This window comes from Chelonus insularis, unplaced genomic scaffold (assembly GCF_013357705.1).
Source record: "Chelonus insularis isolate UGA/USDA-ARS -01 unplaced genomic scaffold, ASM1335770v1 contig_146_pilon, whole genome shotgun sequence".
NCBI classification, from domain to species: Eukaryota; Metazoa; Arthropoda; class Insecta; order Hymenoptera; family Braconidae; genus Chelonus; species Chelonus insularis.
The window spans coordinates 25828-45224 of NW_023276387.1; the positions used below are offsets into that span (position 1 = coordinate 25828).

The window sequence follows — 19397 nt, forward strand, 5'->3', positions numbered from 1 at the left end:
ATTCAATTCTCTTTTTATCCAATGGATCTTCTCTTCAAGATCCAACTTTTGTAAATGGATTTTTTCTATTGATTTAAAATTAATTTTCAGTTAGAATTTGTCAGTACTCTGATTTCTAAATTATCGAATACTCCGATGAATCTAGAAATCATAACAATTTTTTGGTGATTACATTATATAGAGGAGAGAAAGAACAATCTGAAGGAGTATGATATGTCACAATTTCATTAACAAGAACTCAAGAAAAAAATTATAGAAAAATATGAAAGATCTAGAAGTGTGGTAGAAAGCTTGACTGTTTAATATATATTTAATAATGCATTAAGTTGCTAAAATCTGCAGCTGAGAAAAAGATGCATTTGATAACGATTTTTAGGTGCGATTCAACGGCTAAACTTGGTAAAAATCGATAGAATTATTTATTAAATTGGCAGGTGACAAAATAGAGATACTGTTGTGAGTATCTTGACGTAAATATTAGATTTTAAAATATCAGAGCACCTTGTGACATAAGTAAATATATAGAGCGTTGTGGGAAAGCAAATTATTTATTTTGAAGATATCCTAGAATTTTTCTGTATTAAAAACATTTAAGTATTGAAGTTAAAGATTTTTTCATGCCTTTTTTTTTAAAAAATATATATATTACTAATAAAAATCATCGAAATAAATTTTTTTTTTTTAATATTTACCAAGGCTTTCAATAATTTATTCTGGCTATAAATAGTTGATTCGACATTGTAGAAAAACTTAATACAGTGTATTTCACTCAGTAATTTATCTTTAATTATTAAAAAAATTATTTGTGGCTCAGAAGTTTGAATTATTAAGAAAAAGTTTTTTTTTTAAAGCAAATAATTTTTTCTGTTGATATATAAATGTTAAAGGAATTATCAGCATTGTATTATCGATGATATGTTGTACAAAAATACTACTGTCCCACGAAATGAATAAAGATGGCCTTTGTGAATAAATTCAATATCATAAATCGACCACGACAGAAAAAAGAGATGTTCTAAATCAACTGATTATTCTGAAAAAGAAAAAAAAATATAAATAAATAATTCCATCTCACTGAAATCCAATTTTTTAATTAATTTACATTGTTTTCAATCCTCAAGAACTTTACTAAATCATTAAATACGTAATAAAATCGTTGAGAAAAAGAAATGAAAGAAACAAGTATTCTAAAAAATCTATCCTAAAATGAAGCAAACATCTGCAGATAGTTTTAAATCAAAATTAAACAGCGGCAAATGAGCTTTGAACTATCGACTATGAGGCACGTGTGAAACCCTTGAAATTTCGGTTAATAGGTGCCAATTATCATATCTGCTTTTCAGAAACACTATTACGACGGATTATTGACGAAAGGTCAAAGGCTGTAGCCTGAGGCATCTTAGTAGATTTCTCTTTTTTTTCTCGGTTAACATAATTATTAAATTCGCTGATTGATTTACGCTTTTACCGATTTTATTTCCTTTTCAGTTTATTAATTTATGTAATGAGCATTGAAGTAAATCACTAGACCAATCAGTTGATGCTTCATTTATTATTGAAAGTAATTGCTGATCACCTGCTTTACAGCTGTCAGACCAGATTCATCATCATCTTTGATCAATTGATAAACTGATTAAATATTTGATGCCAATGCGTCATCAATTTAGGTTGATAAATATGTATTAAACACCTTCGGATACTCCAATATGTTTGGAAAAATTTATTTCGATATCTTTTAACAGCAAAATTAATTTAAATTTTTTCAAAATGTCATCTTGAGTGTAATGAAAATAATTTATTAGTAAGCATGAGATAAAGAAAAGCCAGGATATAGTTGATAAGAGGGAAATAAATCTACCGGAAGTTTCTTTTATTTTTTTTTTTACTTGAATGGTATCAAGGTATGTCTATGTTGTGCTTGAAGCTTGCAGCAGATGTTATCCAAGTATTCACCCGCTCAGAAAAACACATGCTTATTGCCATGTGGCCCAGCTATCACACCAACCAATGTTGTCTATCAACATGTTTAACATAGATCGTTCATTTTTAATTAGAATCTTTAATGAATTCTTCGCTGAGTCTTTTTTATCTCTAAACTGCAAATTGGATAGTGAAATAAAGTCATTATTAATCAACAAACAGAAATTATCAGTTACTGCATTTATTTGTAATTTTAGAAAAAAATTATCAATCAATAAAGTATTTTGTAATTTTATAAATCAAAATACAAATCAATTTATCAATTAATAATTTTGAATAATAATATATAAATAAAAATGGCAATGCTAATCTCTAAAATAAACAAAGGTTATTCGATAATTATTTTTGTAATGAGGTAGTAGTTCGGTAGTTCTATATTGTTATGAAATATTTTAATAACAAAACGTCATCAGCTTATACTTTATCGTTACTATTGTTTATAAGATGAAAAAAAAATTTCAAATAAGAAACTCCTACGTCGTTCAACGTCTACTAATCGATATTTACCTTGATATCGAAATCACTTCCGGTGATGTTTCGTATCTGAGAAAACATTGAAAAATAATAAACGATTCATTGTTTGTTCAGTCAAAAGTCCGACCTGTCGCATAGCAAAATTTTTGTTCAGTTCTTATCAAAGACATCATTTTTTTTTCTATCATCAGACATAACAAGTCTAAAATATTTATCACATCTTGGTCAAACTGTGAAGCATTTTCCTTGAGGTTATCACTATCATATGACTTTATCATTTATTTACGGATTAGTCAGTATTTTGAAAGCCAATAGTGATTAGAAAATCTCCTTATGGATGTCACGTTTTTGTTCTCTAGGAAATTTTTTAAGGAAAATAGCTGGGTATATTAAACAGATCCTACTTTATCTGTGGTAATCTTTTCTGAATATACTAACGTCACTCACAATGTGTTTATACGTGACTTTTAAACAATTTTTATCAGTAAATCTAACGAGATAAATAATTTTTAAACGAGCTCAAGAGAAAATTGGTGATGTGATTTAAGGACTTGTTTACCTTTGGAATTATTTTACTTCAGTTTTCCAACCGAGAAAAATTTTTAATTTATCCGCATTCTTAAAATTAAAATTCTATTCTTATCAGCACATACACTAAATTTAAATCAAAAAATCATTTGTTAATTTATCAGTAAATATTGAATAAAGAAAATAGTATGATAAATGTATTATTAAATTTATTTAAAAAATTAAAAAAAAATGAAGGATATCTAGGATTCAAAATAAACGGTACCACACTTGGTTGAATAGAAAATAATCGAGTTGGAGGCACATGAACGTATGAAAGCCAGCATATATGTTTCTAAGCATTCTAATACCAGGTATTCATCATCATCTTTACCTTTTATTAGCGAGAATTCACTAATATAACTCACATAACGAACACAATAATAATAACAATACACAGTATGTATATCATAGCTGCCACTGTGACGTAGGATAAAAGGTACGTGTGATTATGATCCTTACAGATAAATTATTTTTTATTTTACTCCACATAATGAGACTTAAATATCTACAATAATATTACTTGGAGTCACGGACAAACGATTCTTAATTGAACATTAGATGCTTCAGAAGATTATTCGATGCCGAATTCACCTCTTCTGAAAGTCTAGGACAATTAATTGTTAAAAACAAATTTATTTATCGAAAAAAAATTTTTTCAAGCTTAGTCGAGCTTAGAAGTCGATTTTAATTTATTGATTAATAATTAGGTAAAGAAAAAATTGATTAAAATTTTTAGATAAATGAAATATCATTGATTTCATTTTCCTGTTAGACTCCTTTTCTACATGTAGAGTTGAGTAATAGTGAAAAAAGAGGGGAAAACTCTTGAATAGGAATCATCGTGTGTGTCTCAAGCTGTAGCTTAAGCACGTCAACACTGTAGGTATCAGACTATCGAACAATCACGAAGAAACGATCACGCAGGACGTGAGAGAAGCAGAAAAAGTGGCATCTGCTTTCACGTGAGTGCTGCGGGGGTCAAGCCAGGTGCTGATTTTACTCATGAAACCGCTGTCTTGTTATATATGCCATTAAATCGATACTAATCGATCGAAAGGTGTCATTAACGAAGTTGAAACTTGTAAGCTACACTTGATGATCATACTTTTTTCACATCAATTTGATAACATTTGTAGTAATCACGTCTTTGAAAATTTAATTTCTCATTTTTCTTATGTCTAGATATTCTATTGATGTTTTTTTTTTCGTGGTAATGATGGTTCATTAGTGTAAGAGTGATGGAAGTCAATGAGTAGAATATTTTATATCTTATAAAGGTAAATAGAATACTTTAGTAGAGTTTTTGGCTTTTTTGAAAATAAAATAAATTTTCTCCATCCTTAAAATTCGATAAATCGTATATCCTATAAACGTCTTAATGCTTAGAAATGCGAAATCAAGTCAAGAATTTCAAAAATCCATTTTCTCACCCCTAAAATGGGGTAAAACTGTTACTGTGCATAAAAATTTTTTTAAAAATATTTTCAAATATTGAGGATGAAGAAAAAAGGTCCGAGATGAATTTTAAGTTTTCTATAATGTTAAGTGTTAATCGTATCATAAATAAAATCTAGTAGCAATAACAATTTCCAATCAATTTACGTTATCAAAACATGCTCATTAATTATCTTATCGAAATAATTAAAACTTATTCATTACCTCGTCTATTTAGTGCTCGAATTCCGTAATAATTATCTACAGGCAATTACCAAAAATACTTAAAAATGTACAATAATTTTTTTATTTCACCAACTAACCACCCAAACATAGTAAAAAAATTCGATAAAAAATATATTTAATAATCAGTCGAATGCGCGAGAAACTAAAATCTACCAGGGAAATCTAGTTAGTAATCAAACAAGATAGATGATTGGGTGTATATAGTACATAATACATCTAAATGATATATATATATCATATACTTATTGAACAAGAAACACATGTGGATTAAATCAATGCAAAAAAATTCGGTGAAATCCACTTGGTTATACAGAGCCGCAAGAATCAGTCATGCGTGATCGACTGGATCAATCGCGTGTATCTCGATCAATCGTCCAATCTATAAGTGCGACCGTACAATTATCGCCGCTATGTGTATTATAATATCTTTGCACGGCATTATGCCGCATGAGTGTATTAATATTTATATATATATATATATATATATATATATCTATATATATATACAAAGAGATCGCGATGACCGATTACACGGCGCCCGCAATCGCGGCCACACATTTGCTGATATATTATAAACGATCTACTCATACGTTGACTCATATCGGGGATTAGGTCATATACGTGTTAATGCATTTTAAAGACTTCCAGGACTGATTAAATTTTTTTGCTCACTGTCTCTCGAGCTTTTTAACCTCCGAAACCGAATAATTAATATTCTTTAAACATAAAAATCATATCATTATCGTTGATTCGTTATAATAAGATTATAACTTTTTTTTACAATAGTAAAATTAATAGAAACAATTTTTGACTTAATAACAATATTCTTGAATGAAAAGAAATCATTTTTTATTAAGGATATTTTTATTTAACAAAAGACCCACTATAAGAGAAGCATAATTTCAATTTGTGCCAATTCTCTTAGTAATATTAATTAATTATTTACAAAGAAAAATTTAATTATTCAATTAATAATATGAATCACCGATTGTATTTAAAAAATCATTTTTATTCGAATTATTTTATTTTTTATTGTCGATAATAAATAGAATTTTTCTGTTTATCTGTTTATTTATTAATGATAATTAATTATTTCTCTAGAAATTGATAATAATTATTGAATAATAAAACCATTTTTTGTAATGATCCTAAATGGCTGTTTAAAAACAAGTTTTGATCTAGAATGTGTGAAAAAGGTCTCCACCAGAAAGACAATAAGGTACTAATTATGTTTAATAATAATAAGCATTACAATAAAGGTTATAAGTTAAAAAGAAAAATCATATAGGATATAGATAGACAGATTAAAGCAATATCAAATGAGCTAAATTTCTAATATATAATTATACGTATGTCCATGTACCTATTTTTATAATCCAGGTATATTTATGTATGCGTTATAACATTGATGCATGTGTTTTTATGTTAACATTTAACATATATGAGAACAATTCAGAGGCTGTATGTAGATCGTGGGCGCTGCGGCGCGTGCTGGTGATTGCTACTCGCGATTCTCTAATCAAGTAATCATTTTCTTACACCGAGTACTATTAGGGTCACACTTTCTCCAACTACACAAGACAATGGTCCACTCATATAACTTTATACACATATTCAACTTATTCTACGTTACTATTAACTAACTGATTTATTCCAATTTTAACTTGTAAATAAATCAACCCAACCCATCAAGAACACTCTTATTTTTCATTCAATTTTTTTTTTTTTTTTTATAACCAAGATTTACACTTGAAGATTTTTATTTTATACACTTATTTAATCATACTGTTTTATTCTTTCTTTACTTTTAGAACTGGCCATTTCTTAAATATTTTATTTTGTCTATCTGATGTGTGAAAGAATCGTATTTTTTAATGGCATTGAATAATTGTTTGTTTTTTCGTTGGAGTAAAAAAAGTATATTCAATAAATAACCCTGATATGTAAACAAGATTAATTGATCTTACTTTCTCTACAATGCATTTCCCATTATCTACAGATCGTTAGCTCGTTAGTTCAATTTATTTCGTTAAGTCATCGAATTTTTTTTGAGTGTTTCAATACAACTCACCTGTTTGTACCATAAATATTCACGTCCAATTTCGGTGTGATTTTATCAGTTGATCATCTAGCGTAGGAATAACTTTTTTATTTCATGCATCAATATAATACACAATAAATAACATTTATTATTTAATATTTTCTGTAGCTGCCAATTCCATAGCTCGTAAATAATTTTAAATAAACAATAAATATTAAATAATTTAATTTAATGCAGTGCAATATAAGTTCAATTACTGTATAAATTACTAGAAGCTAAAAATATTTAAATAATATGAGCTTGAATAAGCGGTTAAACGACAATAGAAAATAAAGTTGGAGCTTTCACTTTATGGAGTAGGATGGAATTTCATTCTAGAGAAATTGTTTGGGGCACGAGCTATATGCGAATGGACATCAGCTGTTCTAGAATAGTATACAGAGGGATCCAGGTCTAATCTATAACGGTTATGTCGAGAGATAGAAATAAAAGGAATGTACCTACCACCATAGACCCTAGACGGGGGTATTTTTGGACTTGGGATCACCTGCTCTGATGGATCTAAGCATCCGACCCCCGATAGAGGTCTCATGACCTTATGTGGGGTGAAGGAAAATCATCCATGGACTGAACCGATCAGCCATATGTTTATTATTCCTAGAACATGAATATTTTTAATGTCGTAGCATTGTTTTGAGGTTGAGGAGTCGTAAGAGGGTTTAAGAGAGTTGGTGAAGATGAGAGGAAACTGGGTTGCGAGTGGATTTTTTTTTTCTGGAAGACTTCGCTTGGAACGAAGATCAAATAATTTTTTCTGATGTATTCTAGACCTTTTCAATAACAAAGAAATGTCATAAGTTTATCTGTAATGTTTTTTTTTAATGTCTTAAATGCTTTGGGAGCGTTATTAAATTTTTTTGAGTCCATTACATGTCATTGTTTTGTTCTCAACTGACTCTTCCTTCTAAAAAAAATTCTAAAATAATCTTTCAAGTATAAAAATTGATATATAAATAATTTTGGCCAAAATGGGACTTATAGATCGTATGAAAAGTAACAAGTTTGTGCAAGTAGAGAACAGGTATAACGGAATTGTGGTAGATTATGATAAAGATAAAATAATATTTTTCTCGGGTCGTTCACCTGCAAATTGGCGGGAAAACTGGAGTTTTGGGGGGTCGTTGGATTTGACTTAGGTTGAAGGGTGCATAAGCAAGGAAGGAGAATGAACGGAAAAGAACGACATAAAAAAAATAGAAAGAGGAAGAGGAGGGAAGTTGTCACCCTTCACAAAGATGAATATTTTGTAGTGTGTATACAATAAGACATCTGCTCATCTGCAGCTTCAATCTCTAGACAGATGATTGGATATTTTTTCTTCCTGCTTCTCGACTTCGATTCGTTATCAATAAAACCACATAAGAAATCTTGGAAAAAAATTTTTTTCAATAAAATAATTCTTGGAACAAACGAGCTTCCATTTACTTAAACTCCTGAAAAACAAAGTCTCAATTTTCTTGTTCTTTGAAAATTTTTTTCAGAGCTTTGGAAAATGATCAAAAAATTTTATTGGAGTGTTCCGAAAATGAGAGAATTAAAGCTTTAATCTGAGCCCCAATTCATTGATATTAAATAAATTCAAAAAAAATTACAGCATGCTGAAAATAATCTAAATTTTTAAAAATTTCTTCAAGATTTGTTAAAAAATAAAATTAGTTGACAAACATGAACTGTAATAAATATTCATGATTAATAACATGTATTTACATAGAAATATGATAATGTTATTAAAACAATAAAATGTATGAGTCAAGTGTTTATTAAAGAGATTCTTTCTGCGCCAACATCTCAGAAAAAACGATGATGAAATAATTGTATTAAGTGTCACTAAACAAGCAGACTACTAGACAATTGCTGATGCCTGCACTTAAATATAAAATTTCAAGTTTAAAATTCTGATGCTATTGTCAAGTTCTTTGACACTATCAGTGTTTCTCTACCTCACTAATACTCTCGGCATTGTCCTGAGCTTCATCATCTAGAAATTAAGAATGAATCATTGAAAAAATCACCAATTTTTATTTACTTTACTAAAATTCTTGTGTTACTTAGCTGGTAAAAATTTACTGTCAGATGGTGATGTCGAAAGAAAGAGAAGCCGGTAAATAAAAGAACTGGCAGCGAAAAGGGCGCAGATTATGTTAGTCACAAAGGAAACGAAATGAAGAAGTAAACAAAGATAAAGACGAAGATATGTTACGGTTAATATAACAGCCATGGATAGACTAGTCAGAAAGGATTCTTGTCCTTAAATGTGCCTGATTCAGAAGAGAAAGTAGGGATGAAAAGTAACAAAGAATTTATTTTTACCTGAAAAGAAAATGTTATTAATTATTTTTGCTGAGTAATGATGATGACTGAGAGGTTCGTATTTCGGAGCAGGAAGATGAGTAAATAGTATCGATAAAAGTGAAAAATAAAATTCAGTGATAGTCTCAAGTGGTAGATCAATATTAGGAAAATGTTATTTTAGGAGAGAAAAAATCATAGATAATTTTTTAAAGAGCATTGAATTTTTTTGAGAATCCCCGAGTGTTTAAATCTTTCTTTACCAAATCAAATTATTTTAGTTGAAAAAATATTGCAAGTAAGCTAGCAAAGAAAAGGCTAATTAAAAGTAATGTAATGGCGGTTTTTTCTAGGATAAGGAGGTCCAATAAATTAGTTTCGTATAAATTTATTATTAAACACTTTAAATTGATGAGAAGAATAAAATTAAAATTTTTAGAAGCGTAAAAAAATATTCGACAAACAGCATTAAAACGTTGACTTCCTGGAACATGAGGTCTAAAGTGCTAGAAATTATGGAGATATTTCAGTGTGTAATTATGAGATTACATACTATCGACAAGATTTATATATATAAAGAAATGGTTATATTGAGGTGTATGTATTTCAATGGCAACATTTTCGTCGTTGATCTTGAGACTCACCGGTAGTTGGCCCCATCGGAAGGAAGCTGGTTTATTTTTTGTGCTGCAATACATGGTGTGAGGTAGAAATAAGGGAGACATGAGCTAAAGAGAGGGAAAGGCCGTAGCCTCACCTTTCGAAACACCTGGCTATTACCGCTGGATATATTATACTACCATATGTGCCAAGCATAAGGTTTGGCCCCACTGGGACTAGTCATGGACCCATTTTTGGGGGCTCTTGATGCCTCTTCATCTGTATAAGCAGCCGAGCATGTGCGCCGACTCCTGTTTGATACTACGAGCGACGGAATGGGAGAGATGAAAAAGGAAAAATCGATGTAATGAAAGTGAAAAAAAAACTGTCTCTTTTTTAAAGAGTAAATTAGATACAATTATCCTTACAATGATAATGAACTATCTAACGTTAATTAGAAAAAATTGAAATGTTGTAATTTTGATTATATTTCTCAATTAAGTATTGTTTGAAAATTATCTTAGAAATTTTTTAAAATCTCTTAGATGCTAAAAAAAATATTTTAATATTCGAATCGACTTATCTCAGTGCAAAATGGTCGAATCAAGGTGCGTCTAGGCTTATTTTAAAGCTTGATTTATTTACTTGAATAAGAATATTTCATAATAATAATTCAATCATCCCTTGTTACGCGAAAAAAAATTAAGAGAGTGGACTTTTGATAAAATCATTGCACCTTTCTGCTACTTTCTAATTTGAAAAGAAAATGTTATGATGTTATCGTTTAAAAAGAATATTTAGTGATTGATTGGCCGTCTTACTACTTTCAAAATTCAGTAAATAAAACAATAAATTATTCAAATCTGTACTTCAAGTAATAAACCCCTCGGTGTAATTTACCAACAGACAAGTACAAACCTGTGCTCCCGGTTTTTCCAGTGCACATTCTCATATATTGGCTGTGAGGCGACTTTATACCAACAAAATTTCAGTCGTTTCTCACCCTCATTTTCTTCTTATTGAATTTTTTACCCTTTTGCACCTTGTTCACGAAAAGAATGTCAGTAATATCATAACAAAAAGACACCAGGCAAGTACCTTTATATTTTTAATACCAACTCTTCTTCTTTACGCACAAGTAAAGTATACTATTTCTCTCGTATTTTTTCTTATTCTTTATAATCTCCACGACGTTGTGGTACCAGAGTCCATTGTTTGAGATTTTTACCAGGTATCAAACGAGTCTAAGGGTTTATACCAGTTTTTAATGCATTATATAAGCGACAGGTAACCCTTTTAGATTTTATTTGTTGGCTTATATTTAACGGCAGGTCGTTGAAAATTTTGTTGATGAAGAGGCCGTGGTCCGTTGAATATATTTGCTACCTGCTGTAACACCTTGGGATTCCGTTATAAACAATTTATGATTTTTTATTTATCCTTTTCATAATTTTCAACGACATATAACATTGTTATCCAGAAATATTATAAATAAACTTTAATTTTCCAACATTTAATTATAAATTAAAAAAGATTCTTAAATAGTTTTTAATTCGAAGAAAAAGTAATATCTTCAATTGCAATTGTTAATTTATATTCCGCAAATAAAATGAATTGATTTATTAAAAGATAATTTTTGTATCTTCCGTTAACAAAGGGTATATGTGTCGTAATGCTTCTCCTCTTTATATACCGACCACACTCTGATTGGTTGTCCACCTAAATACGTCGATATCCATAACTTTTTCTATCTTCCATTTACCATAATGAATCACAATGTATACATTTCTGTCTAGTACACAGCACCGAGGACTCTTAAAGAGCCCCCTCTCTACAAACCACCTACCTTTTCATTAATGTGTTCTCCCACCCTACACCAGCCAGCTCAATTCACCCCTCTAGTATTACCGTCTGTGTAACGGTCATGTCGCGTGCCATGGCATCGCCCACGCGACGTGCTCAATATTCACACATACACACCATCGTGATATATACCCTCAAGCCTGTAAATGTTTATATTTATCATAAGATCTGCTTATTAAAGTTAAATTGACAATCGTGTTATTCAGATTTGTGCTTTCAACTTACGTAGCTTTATTGCAATCATGCGATGATAATGATGAGGATACATGACAAAAGATGGTCTTCCCAACGATTAAAATACTACCAAATGTTTACGATAATTAGATGAAAGTATCTAGAAATAAATCCACTTGGACTGAATTAAAAAATGGCGCGTAGAAATAGAAGATGTGTATAGATCGAAAATGTAATAATTCTATCAGAAAGATCGTCTTATGAGCGATTTAAACAAATGACTTGGGAAGGATTTACGGCAATTAGTACGTTAGAAACGAGCCTTCAAAGTTTCTAAAAAAACTTTCGCTGTTTAACAAATATTTTGGAACGGATATATATTTACACATGCACATATATCCTGGAGTTATATCTTGAACAAATCTACATTTACTAATACATATAAAAAGTGTGTCTACTCGAGTCGAAGAAACGAGTACGACAAGTATAGTGCACGGATTGTATCGCATCGGAACAAAGGGAGAGAGAAGAGAAAATCCAGCATCTGCTGATGGTCCAGACTCTGACGACGACACAAGCGGAACAATCATAAGACTCACATAAGAAACCAGGTAGAGAAGAGAAAGAAAGCGAAATATGTGTATTGAGGGAGGGGGATATAAACTTACTACGGGAAACAGATGTGAGGTTGACGATTGGTTGGCGGCCCGCGACAATGTCTCCCCCCATTGGCGAACAGTGCAAGGCCCATGGGCCTACATTGCCTGCATTGGTTATAGCGCACGTGCGATGAGCACCTGCACAGTAGAGGGGATAGGGGACGGTGCTTATTTAAGTCCCGACAGCTCCCCCATCTAGTCAATTTCTGGCCTGCAGCCGAGTCGTATACATCGCTCGGGCCTTTCTTCCTTGTCTCCTATTCATTCGCCGTGAGTGCGCTCAAGCAATCGTCACATTTCATCTATTAATGTTTTGTGTATTTAAGTGCCTGTGAATTCAATCACGATATTTCATCGAATTCTTTCTGTGAAGAGTGTTGTTGTTGATCTCCCCACACTTGGATTACCGGGAGACAACTCATTTTTGTACAACAATTGATATTTTTTTAATTTTTTGGACTCATTGAAAATGCTCGTTGACGAAATGCCTCGTAGTTTTGTCAAGAAGAATAATAGTTACAGTCATTGTCCGCTAAAAAAGCGGCCAGTGCATGTCTTGTATGAAGACTCTTCTGAATCTGTCAAAGGTAAGCATCTTTTATCTAGTTGAATGTTAAAAATAGTCAAAAAGTTGAGAGTTTGATGGTAATTATGAGTTGAGTAGTTATTTGAATCATTAATTTCTACTATATATAAGATGAAATCATTGATGTGGTGACTGATGACATCCCAGAGCCAGAAAACCTGAGTACCAAACCAGAAGACTTGAGCAGAACATCTGAGAAATATCGTTCAACAAAATCAATATCACGATCTCCATCACCAAGGACGATAAGACAACAATCAAGTTCTCCAGTTCGATTGATTCCAGTCCATCCGACACCACATCAACATTTATACCCATCAAAGCCAATCACTCCACCAGTAGGAATTGCTCCAATCCATCCAATCATCAAAAAAGAAAGGATTGAAGTCATCCAACACGACGGTGGTGCACCAGTTCATTTTCTTGCCAGCAAACCACCACTTGAATCATTAAATTTAAACACACCAGTTGAACCTGTGGCTCATTATGCCACACCAGCATGGGCAAGAGCAGCACCACTTTACCCACCACACTACTTACCGTATTCTCCGGCCTACAGATTCCAACATTCCAGTGAACTTTATCCATCATATCCCTTGCCATCATATCCACACTCATCGCCAGAACATGCATCAGTGTCATCACCACCTCCACCACCACCAACTTTGACTTGTTCAACGATTCAACGACCAATTGCCAGATCTTTTTGGGCCAACTCAAGTCCAGAGCATTGTACCTTATCTCCAACGTCTTCATTAGGATATGGACCTCTCAGATCACCACCTCCAGTTACCCCAGAAGATTTATCATCACCTGGAAGTGACAGTGGTCGATCGTCGGCAGGCAGTACATCAGCAGGATCCACTATTCTAATGAAAATAGAAACCAACACTTCAGTTATGAGCACCCCAACATCTTCCACATCATCTCCTTCAACGGCAACATCTCCAAGGTATTCATGCCCAGATTGTGGCAAGTCTTATTCAACATACAGTGGTCTTTCCAAACACCAACAGTTCCACTGTTCAGTTAACTCTGAAGGTCAGGCTAAAAAATCCTTCTCTTGTAAATATTGCGAAAAGATTTACGTCAGCCTTGGAGCTCTCAAGATGCATATTAGGACTCACACACTACCGTGCAAGTGTCATCTCTGTGGAAAAGCTTTCTCCAGACCTTGGCTTCTACAAGGCCACATTAGAACACACACGGGAGAGAAACCCTTCAGCTGTCAACATTGTAATCGAGCTTTCGCTGATCGATCTAATCTTCGTGCTCACTTGCAAACTCATAGTGATGTAAAGAAATATTCGTGCAGCTCCTGTAGCAAAACCTTCAGCAGAATGTCTCTGTTGACCAAACATCAAGAAGGTGGATGTCCTGGTATGGCTGTTTCTATGAGCTACAGTTGTTAGTGCAGCAGTTCATTATCATCGTGAGTGCCTTATTACCAGCTTCTCATAAGCAAGAAGAGACAACAGACTGTTTTTAAGTACAAAAATGCGCGTGTGTTGATTTTAATTGTGAAATATTTTTTCCTTTTTTAAAATCAAACCTTTGCTTGGTGGAATTTTCAAAGAATTGTGTGCTATTTTTTTTTCCGAGGAAAATTAGTTTTTCACATGTTTCGTACCTCTGTAGGAAGCTAGAAAAGTAAATTACTGATCTAATAATGGACCCAATGTCAAATCAGAAATAGTAGACTTGTTATGTTTCCTACGAGAGTATTTAATCTTATACTTGCGTACTATCAATTTTCCCTGCCTTATTTTTATTTTCTCAGTGTATTTTAATGTCAATCGGAAGGTGACGCTTGATGCGATCCCGTGAACTGTCGTGCCATTTAATGTATTCGTCAATTTTTTCACTTTTTTATCTTTTATATATTTATCGAAAAATTGTCATTCTTTCGCTAATTGTTTTTCTAACCGTAATTTATCTTTAATTGATAATATAATTTGTAAATATTTCCTTTAACGATAACTATTTAAGTATTAACAATAGTAAACACAGTTCAAAAACAGTCTGAAAGTTAAAATTATTTTAACTCTGATTTTCTAGAAATTAAAATCAAAAATCGATTGAAATGAAATTAGAAAGAACAGAATAAGTATTTGAATAAAATCAGGAATTTTCTATTCGTCCATTTGTATTTTTTTTTTTTTTTTACTGTTAATTAATAGATTTAATAAAAAAAAACCTAGTCATTGTAAAATATAGTAAAAATGCTAGCGTGTGTGGTGTGTTGTGTACGCGCGATTTAAAAGTATTTTAACTTTAAAGCAGACAATAATAACAAATATTATTGATAGGAAAAATGTTGAAAAAAACATGATAAAAATAAATGATTAATATATTATTTAATATGCGCGACTCAGGGCGAGTACCACTGTATGTGTATATTTTTGACTTCAATAATTATGTGAGGTATAATATATAAGATTTTGTATAGAAATTTTTTAATATTATTATGAACAAAAAATGGTATGATATAGAAATATATATGAAAATATTTTATATAAAAACAATAAATGATTTTAAATGAAACTAATTATTGATCTCCTTTTATTCATAAATCCTTAACAATATTACTTGTTATTGTTATCATTCCAAGTTGTTTAATTTAAAAATAAATAAATAATAATTTTATTATTATATATAAATTTAATAATTGAAAGATAAATCAGAATAATTTACCAAATCTTGAATTAATTGTGAAATATTATTTAAAAAGTATTAAAAGAAGGAAAAAAATGGTTGGTTTTCTATCAGGTGTAAAATCACATCGAGCCCTCAGTAGCATATTCAAGCGATAAAGAGCATCCGCCTCTCAACAACAGCTTGTTTGAGATGAGCCGTGACTGATCATCATGAGATACTTCGATCGCTGGTCACGTCAATGTGTTCTAAAAAGTTAAGTGCTTCAAGACACACCTTATTTATTATAATGATTATCATTTGCAAATATTGAATCGATTTCTGACGTAATAAAAAAAAAACTCCTCAATCATTTTCGTTAATCACTGCTATTGTACTACTTACTCTATTACACCTTTATCCAATCATCTCTATATTTATAATTTTTTTATTTTTTAGACAATTAAAGTATTGGAATAATCTTATAATGAAAAAATTCAGATTTTTTATTATAAATGAACTTGATCATAGACTCATATCAATTGAATAATTAAAGAACAAACTTAATAATTATTATTTACTTTGAGAAATGTTTCTTACTATTATTCAATGTTTAATAGTTGTTTATTACTCATTACTATTAACATTTATTTATTATTATTCATGAGATTAATGAAATTATTAGCAATGAATTAAATTAAAAGCAATTAATTCGATTAATTAATTACCATGAGTTAAAAATAAACACGATTTACTGCAGAATAGTTATTTTAATTTTCTTCTGTTGGAAAAAAAGAAGGAAAAAAATCTATATAAACTAAACAATTTCTATATTTAAATGTGTAGCAAGCAAGTGTTGAGTATAACTAATTGCAAAAAGACTCAGTCGTTGATTGAATGAACCTACCGGTCAGTCTATTCACTATAAACGACAGGTGGGTTTGTCGCTTCAACGACGACAATTTCATACAGCAGTTTATCTTGACTGAGACTCTCAATGCAATATTCTAGTCTTGGTGTAGTCTGGCAACGTAGTAAGTATGTACCCAAGGTAACAAGAGAAAAAGACAGAACACAAGTCTTTTTTCTTATATGAGCTATGGGCAAACCTTAAACACTCACTATCTCTCTCTAATGCTTTCATAAATGCAGAAACCAGGCGTGATCGAACAGGTGCGTTTTCTTCTATTCTTTATAAAAACCATATTCTTCTTGACATTTTTCTGAGTATACTAAGCACAAAGGTGACAAAGACTCCACAGTTTGCAATATAAAAATTCTTTAGTGAAAAATAATATACATCAAAATATACCGGAAGGAGCAAGAAGAATTCTCACAAAAACACGTTTTACAATTCTTGGATTTTTTTTCAGTTTTTTTGAGATTTAATGCATTAACTAACTGCACTTGTTGCCTTACATTTTATTCTCATCGTTTAATTGATAAAAACTGCCCTGAAAAATAACTTAACCTGATTTATTTCAAGTTCATTTTGAAGTTGACATTTCAAACTTTCATTCCAAAAAAATTAATTTTCAAAATAAAAAAAGGCTAGATAAATTTAATTATCTATTCATGATACTCCACAGCATAAGTTAAAAGCACGGACAAATAAATATTTCTAGCTTTTAAAAATAATTCTTATGAAAAAATTTAAAAAAAACGCCTCCTTAACCGATTTAATCTTAAATAATTCAGAGATTAAATGATATAAAAAATAAAGAAATTAACGTCAAGACAATATGATAATGAATCCGAGTGAAAGGATGAGTCTCAATGAATATGTTTATAATAATAAATGTTACACCTGAGTTCGTAGAAATATCGTCAATGCAATAAAGTGTAGGTGTCATTACAGACTTTGAGTGCGGTCTGGAGTAGACGACAATCGGTTAACGGCTGCCCAGTGAATATGTGAATATATATACTGGGTCTCAAGAAACTAACTCTTGCGGTTATTCGTATACCATCATCATCATCATCATCATCATCAGTATGTTGGTGGTCTTCGTCCCCAAGTGCATCTCTGCCACGCTCTACAGATCGTCGATCTCGATCTTGGCACGTTTGCACTTACGACTTGCAATTTAACGGCCAAGCCAATCATGTGACACTCGTCGACACTTCTGAATAACTATTTCAACTATTAAAACCAGTCACGGGCACGATAGGAGAACTTACTCTGTTGATCATCTTCCAGAGTCATTTCGAAAGGCTTTTAATGTGGTTTTATCCTTATTTTCTGATGGAAATTAATTTTTTTAATAGTTTCACCTGATTCCGTATTTTTAATAATGGCAAATAATTGGCTAAGAAATTAAAAGCTTTCAATTTTTAAGTTCGATCTCTCATCCTCTTCTTTTTAAAACCTAGAAATGCCGAATCAGATCGGAGCTTTAAAAAATTAATTTTTGTACCCTTAAAAAAGGATAAAATTCGTAAATAGCAAATTTTTTTATCTTTCAACCCTCATATCTCAGCAACCTTGGTTTCGTGACATTATCTGTCGATCATTCATGTTACTAGGAATACTTAATACATAAATCTCCTCTTAGCTAAAATGGAATTTTTTAAACCCCCTAAAAAATTAATATTAACATTATCAAATTAAGAAACTCTGTCTACGATGATTTTACAAAAGTTTTAAAGGAGCCTCGTTATTTTTCATTTATTCTGCACAAATATATTAACATCGTAGAATTTTTCAACCACCTGATATCCACATGTTACTACGTGAGTATATGTCAAACAGTGTGGGAAAATGATTCCAACACAAATGTCATTCTCGAAAAATCTGTATTTTGTTAAAGTAAAATTCTCGCTTTGATCTTTGGAGGTCAGCAGGTTTCTACAGATTTTTTTGTCTATTACCACCATCAAATACTTGCTAGAAAAAAATATCCCTGATGTTATCTATGATATCACACACGTAAGATCAACAACAATCGAGATCGCCAGTTGATTAAAATTCACTATCATCTTAATTGCTGTTTTAAAAAACTGCAACAAGCCCAGGTCTGCTACTGATGCGATTCTTGACAAGATCACTGCACTAAACAATCACCGTGACTCGTCTTTAATTATCAATCAGTTGGATCTCGAAAGCTAGGGTGCATGCTACACCATACTACTCTCCATAACACCAACTCTAGTCTATAAGAGGTTTGTCCAACATTTTTTTTTTATCTTTAGTAAAATAGTTGCTGAAAAAAGCTCTGGCTCTCCACAGAGGTGAAAAGAAGTGACAATGGCCCTCGAGGAGCATTTTAAAATTATTTGTAAATTATAAATGAAGGCATTTTAGTTTTCTCTCCTTAATACAACCTATGGTTGATCTATATTACGCGTCATACACAATTTAATGTCACAAAGTGAGAACCGAGATCACAGAAAGCGCACTTTACACGTACCTTACACGCTCGACACTCTAAGGACCACCTACACGCCTGAACACGCCACACCTCGGATAATAATGCGATGCGAATCAAAGCGGTGCTTTTGCTAATTCCCACCTGATGACCGGTTGTCATTTATAAGCAGAAACATTGCGAAAAAGTTTGTAAAAAAATGGATTCTGTATTCTTAAAACATTTTTTTTTTTCAATCTGATGGTCAGGATTGTGGTTTTAGAGCTTTGAAAAACTTCATGGCTTGATTTTAATCAACAACATAATTTTAAAGCTGTTCATTTGTATGAGAAATATTTTCCCATCCAAGTATTCACATTCTCACGCATTAGCACGTTCAAAAATACTCCATATGTCCAGCAGATTTTTTCTTGCATTTT

General features: G+C 31.4%; 1 protein-coding gene across 1 annotated transcript; it reads left to right on the forward strand.

Moving 5' to 3' along the window:
* The first annotated feature begins 12612 nt into the window (after positions 1-12612).
* Positions 12613-15475, forward strand: LOC118075143 (protein escargot-like). Its single transcript, XM_035096827.1, has 2 exons — positions 12613-12977; positions 13088-15475. Exons 1-2 carry the CDS (start codon positions 12860-12862, stop codon positions 14386-14388), a joined length of 1419 nt encoding a protein of 472 aa, XP_034952718.1. The 5' UTR covers positions 12613-12859; the 3' UTR covers positions 14389-15475.
* The last annotated feature ends 3922 nt before the right edge of the window (positions 15476-19397 follow it).

Coding starts and splice junctions, on each gene's coding strand:
- LOC118075143 (XM_035096827.1), top strand. CDS start 12,860: ATGCTCGTTGACGAAATGCCTCGTAGTTTTGTCAAGAAGAATAATAGT. Junction 12,978..13,087: donor CTCTTCTGAATCTGTCAAAG/GTAAGCATCTTT, acceptor ACTATATATAAG/ATGAAATCATTGATGTGGTG.